A 22,529-nucleotide genomic window follows, 5' to 3' on the forward strand; every position below is an offset into this window, starting at 1 on the left:
ACTTGGTCCTTAGTCCTTCTGCACTTGGTCCTTAGTCCTTCTGTACTTGGTCTTAGTCCTTCTGCACTTGGCCTTTAGTCCTTCTGTACTTGGTCCTTAGTCCATCTGTACTTGGTCCTTAGTCCTTCTGTACTTGGTCCTTGCAAAAATGGGTGAGTTCAGGGTTGAGGCCATTGATGTTCAAAACAAAGCAACCATGAGCTGCCACCACATCCCAGCATTAATGGAGAAATTCACAACAACAAACAAACAAGCTCAGGTAGCAGCAGCTCCTAGAAGGCATTTGGCGAGAAGAGAACCATCATCACACTCTGAGGGAAGAATAAGATGGTACAACCACTGTGGGAAGTAGTAGGATCCTTTTTCAAAACGCTGTGGACAAAAATACCTGTGACCCAGAAATAAATGTCATTATATATCTATCTATCTATCTATCTATCTATCTATATATATATATATATATATTACATATAGCTATCTCCCAGAGAACTGAGAGCCCCAGCCACACACACTGAAACATACACACATACATACACACGCATTTGTTCATTCAAGCACTATTTATAATAACAAAGAGTCGGAGAAACCTAAATGCCCATCTGTGGGAGAATAGCCAACCTGAATATTTGATAAACTTTTAATTTGCTACAAATTAAATCACATTTCAAGTCAGAATATTTGAATGTATTATTTTGATTCATTTAACTTTGGGCAAAATTTAAATGATGGCTTTTAAAAATTTTAATATATTAACAAAATCACTCAAAATATTTCTTGAATATAAAAGTTACTACAAAGCAACTTTTCAAGGACTTAAGCAAAATTACAATTGTGAAAAAATTAGATGGTGCCCAAGTACAGATAGAATATTGTCTGGGGTCTAAAAGGTTTGTTTCCAAACACACAGCCATCTAAGTGAGATGTCACCTAAGTGCACATAGAAGAAGTGCACCACCATTAGTCACTAAAGGATTGATTGTCTGAAGTCTAAGGAGTGAATAATATCAGAGCCTAAGTTGTGAAAATCTGGTTTGCCAAAGACTATGGATGGCTGTGGGAGCCCAAAATATATTTGTGATATCTACATAGGAAATACACCTCCCGTGATCCCCTCTAGCCCTAATAGAGGGATGGGAGGAAAGTGGTTACTAAATAGTGCATCGGAGAGATGACTATGGAAGATCAAAATGAGAAACCTAAATTGAATGGTTACAACCTTGTCAGTTGACACTCCCGCCCCACCCCACCCCCTCCAGGGCATATTATCTCTGATCTGGTTTTCAGCATTTTCTGTATTTCTGTTTGTTTGTTTGTTCTTATTGGGGGTTTATCCCAGATGCATTATGTCATTGGGGAGGGGGTGTCACTCTTCAATTTGTATTATATGTTTTTATGTCTATGAAACTCAGGATTGATGACCCTACATATCCATCCAGCAGAATAAGGGTTAGCGGGGGGGTGGGGGGGGGGTAACAGTGTTGGGGGGGGCATAAAATGGAGCTGATGTCAAGGATCTCAGGAAGGAAAAGAATGTTTTGAAACTGCTTGTGGTAGCAATTGTCAATACTGCTTAAAGTGATGGAATGATGGACTGATATTATATCTGTTCAACTCCCAATGAAATGGTTTAAAAAAGATAAAGTAGCCATTTTCTGTAATTCTAAGCCTATAAAATACATTTTCATTTACATATGTAATTTATTTAAAGCATGTGGATAGAATATTTCAAAAATTTTAAAGATATTTAACATGTTAAAAAGAACTGTGTTCATTTTATTAGGTCTTAATAATCTTAGAGAGTTTCAAGTTAGTAAATTATGACTAAAGATGCATTAAAGAAACTACTGAAATGTTTGACATATTTTATATGTTTAAAATAATTTTGTATTTAAGAAAAGTTAGAACCTTTTTTTTTCCTTTAATAACACTTAATTCCATGTGTTATTCCAGCTTTATTGTCTAGAAACCTAGGTCATTTTACTGTTTTATGTATATTGAAAGAACCAAAACAGGAAAAAATATTTTTAATAGTTTTATTGACATACAAGGGGGTACCCCCAAAAAACTGGATGAAAGCTTTGCTGGGTGGAGCCTTCATAGCATGTATTTTTCCCACTAGGCAAGCATCCAGCTACTTGCTCTGAGTTAGTGTATCCAGTGGTGTCACCTGGGAAGGTTCTCTCTGGTCACAGTGAATGTATTTGTAAAAGCAGTGTGCTCCAACCTAATTTTTGTGATGGTCAATTTAAGAGAACAGCATGCAGCTGTGAAATTTTGTTTCCTGCTCAGGAAAATCGCCACAGAAACTGTTGTGGTGGTGTATACAGCTTACAAGGACAACAGTATGGGTGGGGGGGGGGGGGGGGGGGGGTTGGAATCCAAGTGTATGAGTGGTTTTCTCATTTCAAAACTGGTGAGCTATTGATTGATCACTGTGATAGTTATATAATCTGTTGTCAATTTGGGACTTGAGAGGATTACTAGTGAAGGGGTGGAGTCTAATTTGTCCATCAGATCATAGCCGATGAGGTCTCTGTGTGGGCATGGACTTCTCCTAAGAATGCTGGGAATTCCTGGTTTTACACCTTGGACACAGGAGACAGACTCTCTCTGGGATTACTCCCTTGGAGACTCTCTACTGATCATGCTTAATCCCTGAATGACGCTCTACTTACAAGATATATGGCACTATGGTGAGAGACCCCATGCCCTAGGAACTGGAGAAGCCACGTGGAGACCCCTGCCAGCGCTGAGATGCGTACAACACCACTGGATCCACAATACTTCCCACCCACTGACCTGTGATATTCCTGCATTCAGGGTCATTGCATGTGTTTTGTGAGTCTGAAGAGGATTAGTATCAGACATCTGGGCTAATGTCGGATTTATGGACTTAATCTGAACTGGGCTGTTTTCTCAATATTCACTGCTCTTGTATATAAAGATCTTTCTTATACACATGTGAATTTGTTTCTCTAGTCAACCCAGACTAACAGAGATAACAAACCTCATTCTGGTCATCTGTCAATTTTCCAAACAATAGAAAATGCCACTCATAGTGCATTTGGCATTCATTCTAGTTTGTTCTACCAGGTCAGACTGTTAATCAAGCATTCTATTTAGAGGTTCAGAAAAGACTGAGTAACTGTGTGTGACAAAACAGGCCTGATTTGTGGCAGAAGGCGGACTGCTTTTGCCACCACACAATGCACCTGCTCACACCTGCTGTCTCCGTTTTTGGCAGAATAAAGCATGCTTCTCTTACCCACACACCTGACTTGCCTGATCTTGCTCTGTGCAACTTCTTTTTGTTTCTTCCAATGAAGAGGGACATGACAGGACAAGGATTTGAGGATGCAGAAGAGGTGAAGAGGATAGAACAGGGAGGTGCTGGCAGCCATCCAAACAGATGAGTTTGAAAATGTTTCCAAGAATGGAATTGATGACAAGACAAATGTATTAAGTGTAATGGAGAGTACTTTGAAGGTGATGGGTTTTTTTGTTTTTATTAAATACAATGCTTTGGGGGAAAAACGCATTTGGCGGGGCACCCCTGGTATAATTACCATAGCATATAAGTCAATGTTGTAAGCATATTAAAAATAGTTGTGCAGCCATCACCACAACCAGTTTTATAGCATTTTCTTCATCCTTGTAGTCATTATTATTAGTTCCCTATTTCTCCTCAACCTCCTGTACCATAACCTTAAGAAATTATCTATCTACTTACTGTCTCTATAGATGATCTATCTGTAATTTCATATAAAGAAAAACGTACCAAAGAGGAAAAAGCAACAATAACAATATACAACACAGAAACACCTCAATCCAAAAGAGAACAAATTCCTATAATTGCATAAAAAGATAATTGACCTGCCATAATTATGTCTGTTGACTTTGGGGATTGGGAAGAGGAAATAAATGTGTTGGTTGCTCACAATTTATATGTTGGATATCTTCAGATATTTAAAAAAAAATAAAATTTCAAGCACTATTCACAGTATCCCAAGTATATAAATGGCTCTTGAATTACTTCTTATGTTTACCTTATCAAGTGACAATGCTATAATTCAGTGATGAATCCTACACTCCAGTGTTGATGCTATTATTGTAGGTGCTATTAAATCGATTCCAACTCAGAGCAACCCTGTGTACAACATGGCGCAACAATTCCAGGTCCTGCCCATCCTCAGCCTTGTTCCCAAGGTTGAGCCCGTGGCTACAGCAACTGTGTCAGGGCATCCTGTCAGTCTGATGTGCTGCTGCCCCTCTGCTTCCCAACCAGGGTGTCTTCCTTCAGGGACTAGTCTCTCCCGACATGTCCAAAGCACATAAGAGGAATTCTCACCATCCTTGCCCTACAGAGCATGCTGACCCGATGGTCCTAAGACAGGTTTGTTTATTCTTTGGCAGACCGTGGTTCTTTGAAGGTCCTTTACTAGCATCATAACTGAAATGTCTCTTGTGACGATGACTGCAATACCATTAATCTTGAGTCGGTCATTCCTGACATAATAACTCTTATGATTCTGATTCAAATGGCCAATGCCCTTCCATTTCAGCTCACTAACACCTAGGACAATGATCTGTATGCATTACATTTCCATTTTGATGACTTCCAATTCTCCAAGTTCTGATTATTAATAGATTTTTGCAGCTTTATTTTCCCTCCCATTCTGTTTTGTCCTGTCAGTAAATGAAGGTTCTGAGGGCTTTCTTCTGACATACTTTGCTTCATTCGAGTCAGTATGGTCAAATCCACTGTTTGGTCGTCGTATTTGAGTGCCTTCCGGCCTGAGAGGCTCATCTTCTACCTCTGACGCATTCTGCTCCTGTTCATTAGACCTTTGACATCTATCAAAGTTATAATGACATCCATAAGGTTTTCAGTGGCTAATTCCTCTGAAATGCGTATCCAATTACTTCCTCAGAATCTGTTCCTAGTCTTTTGAACCTTGTTCACTTTGCCTGATCCTGCATATATTTGAAATACCAATGATAGAGATTTCTGCATCACAGCGTTTAGTGTGCAAGCGAGCACACTAAAACAAAGGGGCAGACGTGCTGTAAACCTCAGAAATTGCGGAGGTGAAGCTATCACACACTTACACGCAGATACACGCTTTTGTTAGGAAACCTTTCCTATTCAGATAGTAGACAGCAATTGGAACCGTCAGGACAGTGCAGGAAGGGACAGTGTTTGGTTCTGTGATATGTCAGAGGAACACAAAGACACCTAAGAGCAATAGAAGCAAACAATCCGCTCTTTGAAAAGCGCACCCATGGGAAAGGGTGTTTACTTCACTAATGAAATAAGGTTAACATAACGTGATGTGAAAGACACATTTTCTTAGTTTGGGAAATTAAACCTCTGATTATATAACATCTTCCTTCTTTTCGATTCGGGGGCTTTATTTTAAAAGGTGGCCTTTGTGAAATAATTAAAAGAGAGCTGTCTTATACTTCAAGGCAAGTGATTTTCAAATACGTTATCAATTTAAAATGAAGCTAATGTATTGAAATGAAGAGTTAGGAAGTGTATCTGCCACAATACTCAAGACACTCAATGACAGAACATTCTGAGTGTCTTCATCTGTTAATAACCTACCCAAATGGAGATTGTGTGAAATGCTGTCTCTTCCTTCTATAGTCAAAAACATTCCTAGTGGATTCCCACTGAGTGCTTTGTTTGACACAGTAATTAATCATGTGACTGTGCCCATGCTTCAGACCCACTACCAGCTTCATCCAAGAGAGACATGGCAGAGGGCTCCCCAACCCCTTCTTGGTGTGGAAAAGAAGCGAGCAGAAGAAAAAGACCCTGCATTAGCGAGTGCTGCCATGAGCACTCTCCAATAATTGTTTAACTTTGTGCTCCCTGCTCCCAAGTTAGTTCCTGGCATTGCAACCCCTTGTATTTTTAAATATCATGTAATGGATGATGTTATGAAAGATAAATGGAATCATTTGGGGAGAAAATAGTTTTAGAAATGTTATACAGGGAATCCAGGACGGATGAGCCCTATAGGACCAGTGGTGTGAGTGGCAAAACAGGGAGGGTAAAGGGAGAATGGGTAGGAAAGAGGGAACCTATTACATGGAACTGTGTGTGACCTCCTCCCTGGGGGACAGACAACTAAAAAGTGGGTGAAGGGAGATGTCGGACAGGACAAGATATGACAAAATACCCATTCATAAACTATCAAGGGCTCATGAGGGAGGGGGAAGCGGGGAGGGAGGGGAAAAATGAGGACCTAATGTCAGGGGTTTAAGTGGAGAGAAAATGTTTTGAGAAACGATGTACAAATGCGCTTTACACAATTGATGTGTGTATGGATTGGGATAACAGTTGTATGAGCCCCTAATAAAATGTTAAAATAAAAAAAATAATAATAATTAAAAAAAGAAATGTTGTATATACTAAAAGGATTTGTTCTAATTGACTTTGTAATGTTTCCTTATTTTATTTTATAAGTGTTTAAAGCTTCATTAAACATTTTATTCACAGAAAACCACAGGGGGTCACTATGAGTCAGCATTGACTCAATGATATTGAATAGTTTGTTGTCTAATGGACGCAGTGAAATTTTGTTATATATGCAAGTTGATTTTAGGGAAAACAATGTGATTTTTTAAATTAATAAAATGTTATCTACCATAGTTAGGTTTTACTACTAATGATGATTAGGCACTGATGCAGACAGACTATAGCCCATGGAAAATCAAGTTGGTCATTTTATAGTTGCCCTTTCACAACATTGTTATTTTATTTTGGAATTAGGAGCAGATATTCTGGGGGGAAATGTACCCTAGACTACAGGTGTCTGAAATATGTTTATTTATACATGTATGGCATAACATAATTCTCAATAGGAAATTTGGAAGAAACCCATCAATTATGGTTGACACAAGCTATCCCCTATCCCACCTTAAACATTCTATTGATTTTGTTTCCTAGTTCAATTTTGTCGGGAAATTGCTTGGTCCAAGAGGAAATTCCTTGAAGAGACTACAGGAAGAAACAGGGGCTAAAATGTCTATCCTAGGCAAAGGATCAATGAGAGATAAAGCCAAGGTAATAAACTTTGAATTTGATATCTGACATATACAAGAGGTTACCTGTAATACTGATGGTCAAGTTTATAAGCACATTTTAACTACTCTGCTCCATTTCCTAACTGTCTTCTCTGGGATACCTGTCACACTCTCTGATGGTATCTCTGTCTTCATACAATTCAATTATTGGCATTTTCCTCAGCACATAAAGTTCTGTATTTTTATGCATCCTGTTGCTTTGTGTAAGTTACTAACAAATCTTTTCTCCCTCTTCTGTATCCTCTCTGGGGTGTCTCTCTGTGTGATCATTTTCTTTAGGTCCCTAACTGAATCCCTTTTCTTGCTTCTATAATATCACATACTCATGTCCATTGTCTCTTGTTCTGATTGCATCTCTGCTCTATTTCATTTTGATCCTCTTACAGAAGGAATGTCAAATCCTTATCTACAAATGTAAATAGTCATAACTAGTAGAAAATATTCATTCATAAATATGATGTCTAAATCATTGGAAAAGGGTAGATGTCTTATGTAGCACCATTTGACCCGGCCATACATATGTTTTGATTTAATATGATACCAGATAAAATAAGATATTTGCCTTAGAGTTTTGTCCCTGAAGTATTATTGATCTGTCTTACATAAGGGAATGTATAATGAGTCATGTCACTGAACTAGTGGATATATCATGAAACAATATTTTTGTTATTGTAATGAGCCCATATTTGTACTCTGCGTAATTCTGACTGTGCTTTCTGCTTTATTCGTTCACTACTGTTATAGTAGAGTCTTTCTCCCATCGAGCAGCTGGTGGGTGCAAACTGCTCCCCTGTGGTAGCAGTAGTCCGATATGTAGCCCACCGTGGCACCAGGGATCCGAGATGTGTTTTTAGAATGAATGGGCCAATAGTCGCTCTTGGAGTTATAATCGGGGTCACTTTTGCCAACTTTTAAAAATTTCAGGTAATCTTTGAATGCGCTAAACTGTGTGCATTTTCAGAAATAACTACCACTTTGCTAATCCTTACTTCCTTTAGTTTCTTTGACAAAAAGAAGAAATAATTTGAAAGGTGGTAACCCTAGCACCTACACAATAAAAAGGTGTTTTTTCCTTTTCTCACAAACCAGGTTCAATTTTTCTTGATGTATAAGGAGAAATTGACATAATAACTCAAATTTGTATGTTCCAATATTGTTAGTGTGTTTGTTATACCCACTTCTCATATTCTCACAACATAAACCTTGTAGTACATGCTTTTATACATTAATGCATTCTGCAAAGTAAGGGTTAAGTCAGGCACAGTCTCACCAGCAATGTTTCATGAACCCCTAGAAGAGGCTAAACCTCCTCATATCCACATATTCAATGAAAAGCACCAAATGCATTTCTTAGTCAGTGTTGCACTTAAATACTTTGTCTCTACTTAGTCTCTGCATAATTTTTAAAGGCAGATAGTTGTATATGTTTCATCCCCATAAATTTGTGACTTTTCCCCTGTTCATAAAAAGTTTAAATTGGGTTACTATTTATTTGGAAGCTTATACGATGAACACTTGAATATCTAGTGGGAAATGAATTTGATTCTATTAAAATTCCATTAAATTTAATTTGCTGATATTACCTGTTACCTAAAGCCTGTCTTTCACTGGTTACTTCTCTGGTGGGAAGTCTGGTATGGCTGTGCTTTGTGCATTTTCATATATTTTTCTTTTCAAAATAAAGGGAAATATATATTTGAGCCTTTTGCTGCAAACAATGTGTCACTCCATCTCCGCGAGGGTCTTTCTCTTTTCCACTGCCCTTCTCCAGGTCAAGCATGATTTCTCTTTCCAGGACTGGTTTCTCCTCATAATGTGCTTGAAGTATGTGACACGAGTCTAATCATCCTAGCTTCTAATTTTGTACTTTGGTTTCATTTATTCTTTTATTTTTAAAAAGTTTGTTGGCATAAAATTTATGCACCATGCAATTCAGTGGCTTAAATGAATTTTTTTGAAGTTATGCATCATCACCACAATAAAATTTATAACATTTATTCGTTGATTTATTAATGCTTATTAATAATTAATGATTAATTATTAATAATGAATTCCATCCCCCACAGCCTGCCATGTCTACTTACTGTCTCTGCATATTCACCTACCGTGTATGTCCTATAGAGAAAGTAATACCACCACCAGCCTCTGAAACTCCAACAGCAACAAAGTAAAACACAGGAAATCCTCCTTACATTAGAAAGCAGAGAATAATGAAAGCTAGAACAAATCTTAAAAGGATAAAAAGAAATCATTTTGGCTATAACTCTTCCAAAATAGATTTATTTGTTATGTATGATGGCAGTCCATGGTACTTTCAACATTCTTCAATAGCACCATAATTCAAATGCATGGATTCTTCTTGGATCTTCTTATTAACTGCTAACTACCAGAGCATCAGTTCTAAGCCATCCACCACTCCTTCAGAGAAAGGTGAGGCTTTCTATCCCGTAAATATTGACAGCCTTGGAAGTACACAGAAGCGGTTCTACTCTGTTTTAGAGAGTTTCTTGGAGCCCTGAACCAACTCGATTGCAGTGAGTTTGCATTTTGGTTTTGATTAATTAGAATCTTTGGTGATAAGCCCTAATAGAATCACCTTTCTAGGACATAGAAATATAACTGATTTTTCTGTGTTGTGCATGTTGTGAAGTTGTTACATAGTGTGTGCCTTTCTCTTTCGCTTTGAAAACCAGATCCACCATGTGGAATTGATTGTGGGTCCTCAAGAACCTGGAGGACAGCGTAGCACTGCCCCTGCAGTTTACAAGACCATAATCTTCCCAGAAGCCAATTGCCACATCTTTTCCCATAGAGCTGCTGGTGTGTTTGAACCTCCAACCTTTCAGTTATCAGCCAACCACTTACCACTGTGCTACCAGGGCTCCTTCACTTACTCTTTATCTCATGATAAAAACATATTGGGAAAGTTGCGTTTGAAATACCATATCAGAGATACTTACTTCAACTATGCTGTGTTCAACATCACAGTACATTTTATGAAGGGTAGGAAATAACAAATAGCCAAAACCCAAGCACTCACAAAGCTTGTAATGGAACTAAACATGCTGATATATTACACATTATCTTTAAAAGAAATTTCACAACAATATATCATTTGTATTCGTATAGAAGATGTCATACATATTTGGCTTTGGTTTTTAACTTTTAATCAGACTTCTTAATCCTTGGGTAGAAAAATATGAAGTTTTCTGATTTTTTTTCTGGAACTTATTTTAAAGTTAACTGCTGGTTAAAAGGACAGCCCTGGTAGGCCCTGGTAGTTCAATCATTAAGTCCCCGAACTGAGCCAGCGACTCCACCTGCAAAAGTCTTGGGATATCTGTTCCCATCAAGGTTATAACGAGAATGTCCTATCGATCAGTTCTACTCTGTCATATGAAATCAGTCTGCACCAGAATCGAGTGGATGGCACCCAACAAAAAGAACAACATGGAACATTTCAAATTAAAAATTTTAATTAGATATTTTTATTTGTACTTCTTGGTTTGAGTAGTGGTGGGAAGCTATTCCTTTTGTGCTTTGTCAATAAGCCAGGATGTGAAAAAATAAAAAATTGGAAGAAAGGCCATATAAAAAACTAAAACATAGTAATACAAAATTAACATCAGTAGCAAAGTACCACTTTACATTTAAGATTTCCCTCCCCTATTGAGAGAATACATTGCCTCACGTTTGCCCCCAACTGTCCAGGAATACTCAGTGTGATTCTAATTTTTTCATGGGAAACATAAAAGGTAGTCTCAAAGAAATCTACAAAAGAAACTCTCTGATAGGGTTGTAATACTTCTCAACACCTCAGGTACTTCTAGCATTTCTTTAAAGTCTAAGTCTTACGTACGTACACCATATGGCCAGCCTGTTCTAAATAGCCAAGCAGCTGTCGGCTTCACCAGCCATTGCTTCTAAGCAATCTTCAGGAGTAGCTTACTGTAGCCTCGGATCGGCTTACTATTTTTAGTGGTGCTGATGGCAAAGATTGGAGAGGGAGAACAGAGGAGGCAGTGGTTACACAGGCTGACCTTTAAAATGGGTTAAGAACAAATGTGGTATCTACCCCTACCCCTCAAATAAAAACATTAAAGGTGTAAGAGAAATTCAGAATGCGACAGAAAACGCGGATGTGTATCCATGAGAAAATAGCAGCAGAGCATGGAGGTAAAGCTATCAGAAATGTATCCACATTTCTTACATGGAAATTACAATGCTGTATATAAGTGATGCTATAATAAACTACATTCTGTACTTTTACTAATAAGCATGTTGAAATGATGGAGGAGGTGGTCTTAAAACATGTTAGTAATTTCATGTTAAAAGTAAAGTGCTCTTTGGTGGAGTTTTATTTAAATATGCCATAATTCTCAAGGGAAGCTCTGCCCCTTTGATGTGCTAATATCATGTGCTGTTTCTACTTTGTAATATATCTTCTGTACTTGGTAATGGCCACTTTAGTAAACCTTTTCTGATTTCATGGCATGACTGATTTTCATCAACAACCAAAAAAATCAAGTAAAAAACTTCAAAGTAATGTGACTGCCGGATGGGCGAGTGAGTGTGTGAACGCTGCGGCCGTCACCGTTGTCCCATTTTGCTTCTGGGCTTTGCCCAACATCAAACAGCACAGTGGTCTCTCAAATCCTAATGGAACAGACCTGTGCTACTGCTTGTCAGTCAGGCTGTAATTAGCTACATAAACTCCTGTTTCCACTGTTTAATATCCCGGACACCAAAGCAATTTGTAATCCTACAAAATCAGAGTCCAGCCATTCTGTTAATTTTCCCTCTGCCCCCAATCAACTGCACAGTAAATAAAAAACCATTTCATCTCATAGCGACTGTACATGACAGAGGACATGAACTGTCCTTTGGGGTTCCCAAGGGTGTAAGTTATAGGGAGCTGAAAGTCTCATCTTTCTCCCACAGAGTGGCCAGTGGTTTCAAACATCTAAACTCGCAGTTAACAGTCTCACACATAATGTATTATACCAAAAGAGATAAAATTAATTAAAATATGAAGGCCAAGGAGCACTTCATTAATTCAAGATAGGTGGGTGTTTGTGTACTTCATTCATTTATTTCTCTGATCTAAATTTTGAGGAACAAGTAACAGACTAAAGATTCCCATTTGAACAGTGGCAAATATGATATGGATCAGAGTGTAAAAAATCAAATACAGTCAGGTGTCGGTTAAAATTCATGAAGTGGTCTGTAAAATAAGATGCATTAGAAGTGTTGAACAACCATGTCTAAATATCAAGAAATAGCATTCACTGAATTTTCACCTTCATCTTGTTTGTTAAAAGTTTGTATCACTTGGCAAAAATACATAGAGTACTATCTCAGTCACACATCAGGTCCACACTGATTCAAAGCAACCCTGTCTAGGACAGGGTAGAACTGCCCATGGGAATTTCAGAGACTTAATTATTTAGGGGAGTTGACAACCCAGTCTTTATGCAGAAGAGTAGCTTGTGGTTTTGAACAAATATGTCTTTATGTGCGGCAAACACTGCCTCAGCATTTCTTTGCGTCCATAGAAAGCGGTCGGTGTGAGGGTCCATCTCTGTCGGCACTCTTCAGCAAGCTGTGAAGGTCTGCTGAGGATTTAGTTCGCCCTTAAAAGTTAGCACCTGTTCTTCTAGTTATTTCCTTTCCTTTGCCTCTTTTTCAGCTAATCCATCTTGCTATAGCTCTAGCAATTCTTAATTTGTTGCTCACCTCAGTAAGGTTTTCAGTGCTTTCATCACCTAAGCTTATGTTTAGTTTGTTGTTTACCAAGTCAACAATAGTTCTTTTCATCCCTGAAATATTATCCAACTTTTCAAATCCTTCTGTAGGTCATTCATATACTCTGTGGTCACATCATTTTAAACCAAAACAAGGCTCTTCATTCAGTAGTAAAACAGTCATCCTTCCAAATTCCAAGACATCGGTGTCATTCAAGTGTTATTAGTTTCAGAATGACCTGAACAATGGTCTTCATATAATAGGCCCTGAATGCTACAATAACACTTGGTCCCCAGGGTAGACTAGAAAGGTGATGATGCTGAATGAGAAGAACAACATTTTGATGTCATGGGGGAGCTCACCAATAAAAGGAGGTGTCCTGGAATATCGTCTGCAATTGTCAAAATTGTGAAAGACAGGACTTCTTCCCACCACTATTTATCTATTTCAGTGGCAAAGAAATTGGAAAGGGCGCACAAAGCAGCACAGGTGTCATCCGGGACGTATTCGTCCACCTGTGATAACCTGGTAAGGTGTATTTGTGAATGCTCTGAACACCCTGAGGTTTTCACTGTGTCCAAGGACAAATGACTTGAACTTGTATCCACCAACACAACACCGCCCCCTAATTTTCCACCTTCATGTTGTTTAACACCGTCACTTTGTCTTTAAACCCTGAAATCCCGGGGTTGAATTGGCCACCTTAGAGATGCGAGTCCTTTCAGATACTCCACAACGAGGAGTTTTGACCGTATTATTAACTTGCTGGTCAAATAGCCAACCTCTACATCAAGGTTGTTTTCCTTCACATCAGCGCTCGCAGACTCATCAGTAAGTTTCATACTATGTACAAAAAAATGTGGTTTAAAATCCTTGCACCACCCAGAGCTAGAGCTAACCTCCATGTTGTAGTCTGCTCTTGCTTCTTCTGCAGTCATCTCAAACAGAATGTGTGCCGTATCAGTGAAAGTCCTGAGAGAGCTTCACTTCTGTGTTTCTTCGTATTTGATACAGGTCCCACTCTTGGTCTTATTAACCTCGTAGTTTTCAGTGGACCTGAACCTTTAACTCCTTGGACCGAAATTTTGTCCTTTTTGGATCGTCGTACAATAGACCCAAATCACAAGCCACATACTTGCTGGTTTTTCACCTTCATTGTGTTTTCTCATCTTGCTTCACTTCCGACTTCTGTGCCTCCTGCTGCTTCTCCCACACACATGGGTTTTGCTTCCTCTGGGGACTGGGGTTCGCTTCGCAGCAAGAGTTTCAAAAGATGAGAGAGAAGTTCTGTATACCTCATTGAATGGGGCCCCTATTTTCAAGTTGTAGCATTTACTTTTTATATGATGAACGTTTTACTTATTACTCTGAAAGGGTCACATTAAAATAATCATAGGCAGTGCCATACAGCGTATATATAGCTAATAACATAGGAACTAGTTCTGACTACTGCATGTATTTGGATAGCTTATAGGTGTACTATTTACACAAAATCAGTCTGTATACAGGAAACCTGAGATACAGGTACTGTGTGGAAAAGCCATTGCATTTCATGCAGATGCTACATTGCTGTGTCCCATTCCCCACTGAGAATTTCTGAATGAGGTCAAGCTCTTATGGGGCCTCAGACGTATATATGGTCAGATGTTTTGTGGTATATCACTGTATATATTTTGTGAGGAGACAAGGAACATTGCGTCTCATTTTTTTTAATAAAAAACCATTTCAGGGTACAATCTAGTTGGACTCCAAGTGACCAATTAAAGAGAAATATATTACTTTGTGCTTGAGAAATGATTATTTATGCATTAACATCTTCATCCCTTTTATGAATATTAATAATGTGCCTATCACTGCGGGTTGCTGTGATCTTATTTGAAGATCAAACAACCAAAGTGAAAAGCAAGCAAACAAACCAGAAGCCCCAAAGCCACGAATCTGGCCAGGCTCCTTCTCAGCATACTTTGATGAGAGATCTTGTGATGGCAGTGGTTCATGTGTTGTAGATCCAAGTTACGTATGAACTGAAAGCATTATATCTTGTAGGCTGACGATATTCACAGCTCAATAGAGTTGTTTACATTTAAAAAATGAAGATGTACTGTTTGAGCACTTTCACAGATCCAACATTGCAACCGTGCGCGGAAGTGTACCTATCTTTTTTAAAAGAGACTGAATGCTCCTGGCGGGAACAACAACAACAACAACAACAAAACCACACTTCCATCCATCTAATTCTTAGAGTTGTTTTGTCTGTTGTCGGTTTTACCAGCTATTTGCAGTGGATGCTTCACTCCTCGCTCTGAGAGGAGTGAAACGGGAGCATCACAAAGTCTGAATCTCGCTCATCATGCTTCAGGAAAAATTTCAGTAGGCTCTTGCGGAAATAAATGAATGAAACGGAGAAATTTCTAACTAACATTTTATAAATTAGGACTACAGCAATGTTTTCTTTTCTACCATTGCGGAAAGCCTGCCCTTTTTTCATTGAGTAATATCTATCCTAAAATATTACCACCAAAATCCAAATGAAATATGGCCTCATCTTTAGGACAAAACATCCCCGACCCCTGCATCATCTTCATGGACACTGGTGCAGTTGCACGCATTGCTGTTGTTACTGTGTAGTGCCTTCCAGTATAAGATACGCATCTTTAACAACTAATCTGACAATGCTCCCATAGGACATCTTTTTTTGCAAATACTTTTATTGGGGGCTCTCATATCTCATTACAATCCATACATTCATCCAGTCGTCAAACACATTTGTATATATGTTGCCATCATCATTTTCATCCCACTAGAGCCCTTGATATTAGTTCCTCATTTCCATCCCTCCCTTCCTCTTCCCCCCTCCCTCCCCCATGAACCCTTGATAAATTGTAGATTAATATTTTCATAGCTTCCATCGTCCTCTGTCACCCTTCACCCACTTTTCTCTTGTTCGTCCCCCTGGGAGGGGATTATATGTCGAACCTCGGAGGGGCAGTACTTTCTATGCGGTAAAATTATGTTTCCCTTCTAATATCCATCTAGCAATTCTGACAAAACGCAGAGTCTTTTTATATCTGACTTTAACAAAGTTACGAATTCTTACAGAGAAATTAGAATGTCTTAGCCAAGTAACCTCGAATTGAGCCAGTCATCCACAGGTGAAGAGGAGCCTTTGCCACCCTTTCAGGTGTGCATTGGAGTGCTGAACCTCCAGCTGGTCTTCAAAGGAGTCAGTCATTATGTGGAAGATGGATGAATCCCTCTGCTCCCATAAAGATTTACAAAGCCTCAAACCCCAACCTAAGGGCTCTATGAATTGGAATTGACTTGATGGCAGTGATTTTGTTATTGGTTGAATTTATATTAGGGAAGAATTTTCAAGCACAATTCTGAGGTGACTCAGTTTAATATATAGTAATGTATTAATAGTACACTTTAGGGTATTTATGATTTTGTATGTCTGTGTGCATGTATATTGATACACAATACACAAATCATATGTGTGTATGTGTACATACACACACACATATAAACTAAAACTCACTGTCATCAAATCCCTTCTGGCTCACAGTGACCCGATATAGGGTTTTTGAGACTATAAATCTTTATGGGAACATATAGCCGCCAAATTGCCCTATGTGGCTCTTGCACTGGTGAGTTTGAACTGCTGACCTTTTGGTTAGTAGCTCAATGCCTAACCCACAGCTCCACATAGATATGCATAAACACATCTATGTATGTATATGTATATATAATATTTCATTTAATTAATTCATAAGCATTATTTAACAAATAAAATCATTCTACTTATATGGTGAACAAATATAGAGCATATGTAATTTCTCTTAGATGTTCTATATTTAATCTTTAAAAATCTGAACATTTAATTTATTACATTATTTTGAAACCTTTTTATTCCTTTGGCTCTCAATCTTAGTAAACAAATAGCACTAGACCTACAGGAATGTATTATTGTTCTATTCAGGAAATTACTTATTAGAAAATTCGCTAAATATACTTTGCCTCACATGAGATTTATTGTATTTTGTTACATTATGAATTATTACAATGTCAAATCAAAGGGAATGGTCATCTAAAAGTGAAACAATATTTGATTTCTTAAAAATGCTTTCACTGAAAGGTTTTTTTTTCACATTTTGAGAGAAATGCTGTTAAAGAATTGTAGTGAACATTTGAAACTTGACCGCACTGTAGCAGTGCTCTTTGAAGAGAAATTGGACGGCTTGCTTTAGCACAGCTGGGGGATTTGGGAGGTAGTGTAGAGGATGATGGACCCAGAGTGTGAATGCTAAAGAGAAAAATGCTGCACTTAGCACCAGGGCACCATCAGCACTAATTGAGATGGTGAATTTCATTAGTTGCCGTGATGTTTGTTTGACTCAGTATTCTTTTCTCCTTGCTTGTTTGTGGGTTTGTTTTTTTTAACTTCACAAACCTTTCAACAGCTAAATGGCAATGGATATGGACTGGTTCACCTACAGTGAGGTCAAAAACACTGAGGAAAATTAGATGGCCCAGTTACAAGAGGAACATGCCATATTTTGCTAAACACATAATTGACTGATCCATTTGCCCTTTCGCAGTTAGCACAGAATTTTGTACTCTTTCAAAGATGCTATTCACAAGACTTTCCATGTGAATGGTGCCCCAGAATTACTCAACTGACTAATAGTTAAGGTATCAGAGCAAGCACACTAAATACTAATGAAATGTGCGTAGATGTCTATATTTTCATATATATATAAACATATATATGAAATCAGTAGTGGTATTCATAAATATATTTATTTCCTAAATGTTCCCAGTAATTAAATTTATTCATTTGAATATATTGATTTATAACAATATTTTATTTTAAGTTTTGACATAATGGCATTTAAATCTCTAATGTCTTGAGTCCCAGAAAGTTTTAGATGGACTGTAAACTGCTCTGCAAGTGCTTTCGCCTTTTGTTATTTTTCCCAACTATAGGCTGTGGGTACCTAATTACCAACATCTACCATCTAGCATCACTATTGCAAGGAGGGAGCAAGCACAACATGGTCCTTGATGTAGAGAATTTGGCAAGCCTCCAGAAGCTTGAGGGGTTTTATTTCTAAGCTACCAATGCCCTCTATGTGCTGCTTCCTGCCCCACAATAGTGGGCATTTATCTCTTTTCTCTTCCATTTGTGCTTTTATGTATGTTTTCCAAGATGGTGTTCCATCAGACACTTTTATGAACGTTTTACACAGCTTTCTTAGTTTTCTTCCTTTATCCTGTTTATCTTTAAGATGCAATTTAAGCACAATAATTAAAAAGATAGAAACCAATTTGTTTTTTACCCGAGAAGTTGAAACCCTGAATAATTTTCATTTTTCTTTTCTTGAAGACTACTAGACTGTGTTTGGGATATTTATCTCTGTAGGAGCACCACAAATATCATATTTATTTAAATAGAAATTTTAATCAAAAGTCACCTCCTTCAATTGGGTGTATAAACAATCAAAGGTAGGATGGTAGGCTGTAAACTGAATAGACATATTCTAAGGTACCTTGATTACATAATGATTACTTAGAAAGTACTTTATAATGTACTGTCTATAATAATATTACTACTATAGGACCCATATAAAAAGAAATAATATGTGGGTAAATATATTGCAGATAATCTTATTGTGTATATTGCTCCCATACATAAATTCAACCATCTATTTTGAAAAACTTAAATATGTTTGATGAAGCAACAAAACACTGAGCAAATGCTCTCAGCACAAAACTATCATATGATGGGGGCTTATCAGGCAAAACAAATCTTCAATGATTGATCTTGATCAAAAAGTGGGATAAGTAAGTAAATCTGCCCCTCTTCTGTTACAGAGCAGGACTTTCTATGTGGTGTATTTGTACTTACCTAACTAGTATCCAGTGAAAGGTCAGCAGTTTGAACCCACATTCACTCTTCGGGAGAAAAACGGGGCTTTTTACTTCCATAAAGATTTACAGTCCCAGAAACTCACAGGGGCAGTTCGACCCTGTCCTATGGGATCACTATGAGTAGGCATCTACTCAATGGCAGTAAGTAGCAAAAGAACCTGTGTTGAGTCAATAGTTTTTGGATCCTAGTTCTTTGAAATATAGATAAAATGTTTATATCTATATTTTATTTAGTCACTATGAACATCATCATCTGAAATAAGTTATGTGACCATTTTCAATATTCTTCTTATGCTTGTCTTGGGAAGATTTCTGTATTATAAGAAAGACAAAGCTGTGCTCTGCTGCCAACTGGATAGCTTTACCATTGTAATTAAGCTTGAGCAATATCCTTTCATCTGAGAACATGAGGAGGGTAACTTGAAGGCTATGTTAATGTTCATCCACCTGACCTGCCCTCCTGCTATTATACACATAGTGCATTTTTATGTACAACTTTAGACTTAGCAAGAATGATAAAAGTTATTAGTTCAATTTATTAGTTTTTATTTCTGGGAATAAAATTGTTGAGTAATTTAGTAAGATGTGTTTAATTATTAAGCATAGAAAAAAGAAAACAAAACCTATAGTTAGTTTCATCAAGAAATAACATTTGTAAATAATATTTTTTAATTGTATACTCATATGCAACAAAACATTTGATATTTACAAAATATCAATAGGTAAAGTTCAGTGACATTAATTATATTCATCCTGTTTGCATTCTTGATGTTACTTTAAAATAGTTATCACACAAAAAGAATAAAATGCATTCAAATTTTAAAAATATTTCATGATAAGATTGCATATGAGATATGTTATTTGATATCAGTATCATATGCTAATTTTAGGAAAAGCCTTCTTTACTAGTTGTCCATTTCTGTACACAGCAAATAATCATTTCTAACTCGTGTTCAGGTGAATATTTTTTTTCTAGAAATTCCCTAAGAAGATTCCAAAATGTAGGAGTAAACGAGATTTTGCTTCCCTGCTCAAACGGTGTCTGATAAATGAAGCCATCTGCATCCGTTTAAATAGTTCTGACAAATTGATTCGTGAAGTGCCTAATATTTCCATGTAATTAGCTGTGGCATTTTCAAAACTCTATAACCAAGAGGAAAATTTAACCTTCTCTGAAGAATTGCACACTCAGGATGGATACTTTAGAAAATTCTATTGTTCTAAGGGAATACTCAAAAAAGAATTACATCAGACTTTGAACAGATGCTACAAGATCCCTGCTTTATTGCTGGTGCACCGGAGTGGGGATATTAAAAGTCTTCATCTCCTCCCTCGCATCTGATGTTAAAGCAGATTTCCCATTTCTCAGCTCTGACAGTGTAGCGGTGAATCTCTTGTGGCTGTTCCCCAAAATTCTGCTTTCTCTTTTCTTGTGTATTGTTAAATTAAACCCTGCTCATTATGTTCAATATAGGTCTTTTTATTGAGACTCTAAGGAGTAATTTTTTTTCCTAATGGAAGGTATCAAGCTTATGCCAGATGATAATATCTGCTTTTCTCCCATCAAAATTTTATTTCTTAGTAAAGGGGTTTATATCTACATATGCACATTCTTTTAAAAATAAATAAAAATGCAGTCTCTGTGTGAATATTAATAGAATTTTATGTATGTCATTATAATCTATGAAGTTCACATCTCACATAATTGCATTACTTGAGGGAAATCTTGGAGATGGATTTGTCATGAAAATCCACAAAACTGTTAATATGCCATGCTCAATTGTATTTTATTTTTGCCTGTAAGACTTCTGCTCATTCTCTTTTTTGTACTTTGTTACTGAGACTGAATGTAGATGAATCAGCTGGTTTATGTAATGGAGGGTAGGCGTGTTTATATAATTGATCTGCACAATCTTTTCCATGGCCTATTACTGCATGAAAATTAGAAATTAATTCTTGAAGCTAGCTGTTTCTGCTCATACTACATATATCCTGGGCATTATAATAGATGATAACCCAGTTAACCAACTGCTGTCCCATGGAATCTAATCTATGGTGACCCTTTAGAATTGAGTATAATTGCTATTCTAAGGATTAGAGCCTTTAAGGGAACACTATGGGGACATTCTACTCTGAGTTGGAATGACTCAATGGCAGGAAGTTTGGATTTATACTTACTTAAGCAGAAAGAGTTCACATTAAATAAGCAGTTCATTATTAACTTAACCAGGCAATCAGAAAGAGGTTAAATCTTTTCATGTATGTATACATGGCACTTTAAATTTTGGCTTTTCGAATATTTTTGTTGAAATATACACTACAAAAAGTCAATAGATATAGCATTAGACTAAGTACTCATCTTAGTCCTCACCACCATCTCCCTACATAAATAACTTCAATCTAATTTTGACCCTCACTCAATTAAAACTAAGATTAAAGGGAAAAAATAACCCAATAGACTATGGTTTTCCAAAGTGGGTGTTATGTGAGTGGTTCCAATGAACTGGACATTTCTGTGGTATCTGATATTCTAGGTTATTCTCTAATTTATTTATATTTTTATAAACATATATTGGATAGTTTATATAATAGAGTTATCATATATGCTATTTCATAGAGCAGTTAATTTTTAAATAAGTATAAAGTCCATATCTATTTAGAGTTGACAATCTCTTTGAAATTTGAACATCAAATGAGCTAAAATTAGATCCATGTATATGTATGTATATAGCATTGCATATAGGAAGATAAAAACTGTATATAAATAGAATAATTAAAATAGCAAAATAAAAAGTATTTATAAACAAAGTAACTCCCATACTTGAACTAAGTGACTTCGTCTCCACAAATCCTCAAAATATAGGTGTGTGTGGATAAAACAGTGACAGGTGTAAGATCCATGTGTATCACCATAGTGTTTGGCGTCCCAAGATACACTGGGCATTATGGCAGAACACTGAGAAGGATTTCCTTACCTTTCCTTAGATGTGATGCCTGGGTATGGTCAATAGGTCAATATTAGGATATGAAAGTTCTGAAGAAGTCTAGGTCCTGCAAAGTCTTTACACTTCCAGGATAAGGGCAAGCAGTGTGAGAAACCACTAGCCCTAACAGAAAACTGAGGGGGGAAAAGCTGGGGGAATGGGTTCAAAGCAAATGAAGGATTAACATGAAATGGGCCCAAATGTTTATTCATTTGGAAAACCACCCAAAGAAAAAGAATTTGTGTTCAGGACAAACAATGAAAACAAATGCAGAAATTTTCATTTAATTAAAATTAGCAACAGAAAAGGATTGCTGATAAAGCTCACAGAAAGTAATTTTAATAAAAATTTTGATGGAGCGAATAGAATATTTCTAAAAGCAGGTACAAAAACAAATTTAAGATTAACATCTATGGTAAGCTAAAAGTAAAGTAGCAGGAGTACTGAAATAATATCAGAAAAAGAAAAATTCAGAACTGTATTTGGATAGAAAGAACATTTGAAAAGAAAGGTAACAGTATTAATATGGAAATAAAATGAAACTAATTCAAAAACAAAGGTTAAATTTAAAGCAACAAAAAGTAACTAAACACAAATGTTCATGTCTTAAAATAAATGGGAGATGTGTGAATAAAATTGGGATTGGCTTTGACAGCACTGCGCCAGAGCGGCTCATAAGAGCCTGGCGACGACGGCTGCAGTACTTACAAGCCCACAACAAAAAAGTCACTGACAAACAAAATTTAAACGAAGGGGAAAAAGGAAAAAAAAACC

General features: G+C 37.0%; 1 protein-coding gene across 3 annotated transcripts in view; it reads left to right on the top strand.

Annotated features, from left to right (window-relative positions):
- The window catches only part of KHDRBS2 (KH RNA binding domain containing, signal transduction associated 2), a 696,574-nt gene that overhangs the window by 235,810 nt on the left and 438,235 nt on the right, over positions 1–22,529 (top strand). For all 3 annotated transcript variants that reach the window (XR_004047149.2, XM_004696331.2, XM_045294878.1), the window contains exon 3: positions 6,959–7,075. Coding sequence is in view for 2 of the 3 variants with exons in the window: in XM_004696331.2 (XP_004696388.1) it covers positions 6,959–7,075 (117 nt within the window). In the remaining variant the exon portion in view is untranslated. The remainder of the gene's footprint in view (positions 1–6,958; positions 7,076–22,529) is intronic.

The sequence above is a fragment of the Echinops telfairi genome, unplaced genomic scaffold (assembly GCF_000313985.2).
Source record: "Echinops telfairi isolate 266 unplaced genomic scaffold, ASM31398v2 ScPeMD7_3533;HRSCAF=4204_1, whole genome shotgun sequence".
NCBI lineage: Eukaryota > Metazoa > Chordata > Mammalia > Afrosoricida > Tenrecidae > Echinops > Echinops telfairi.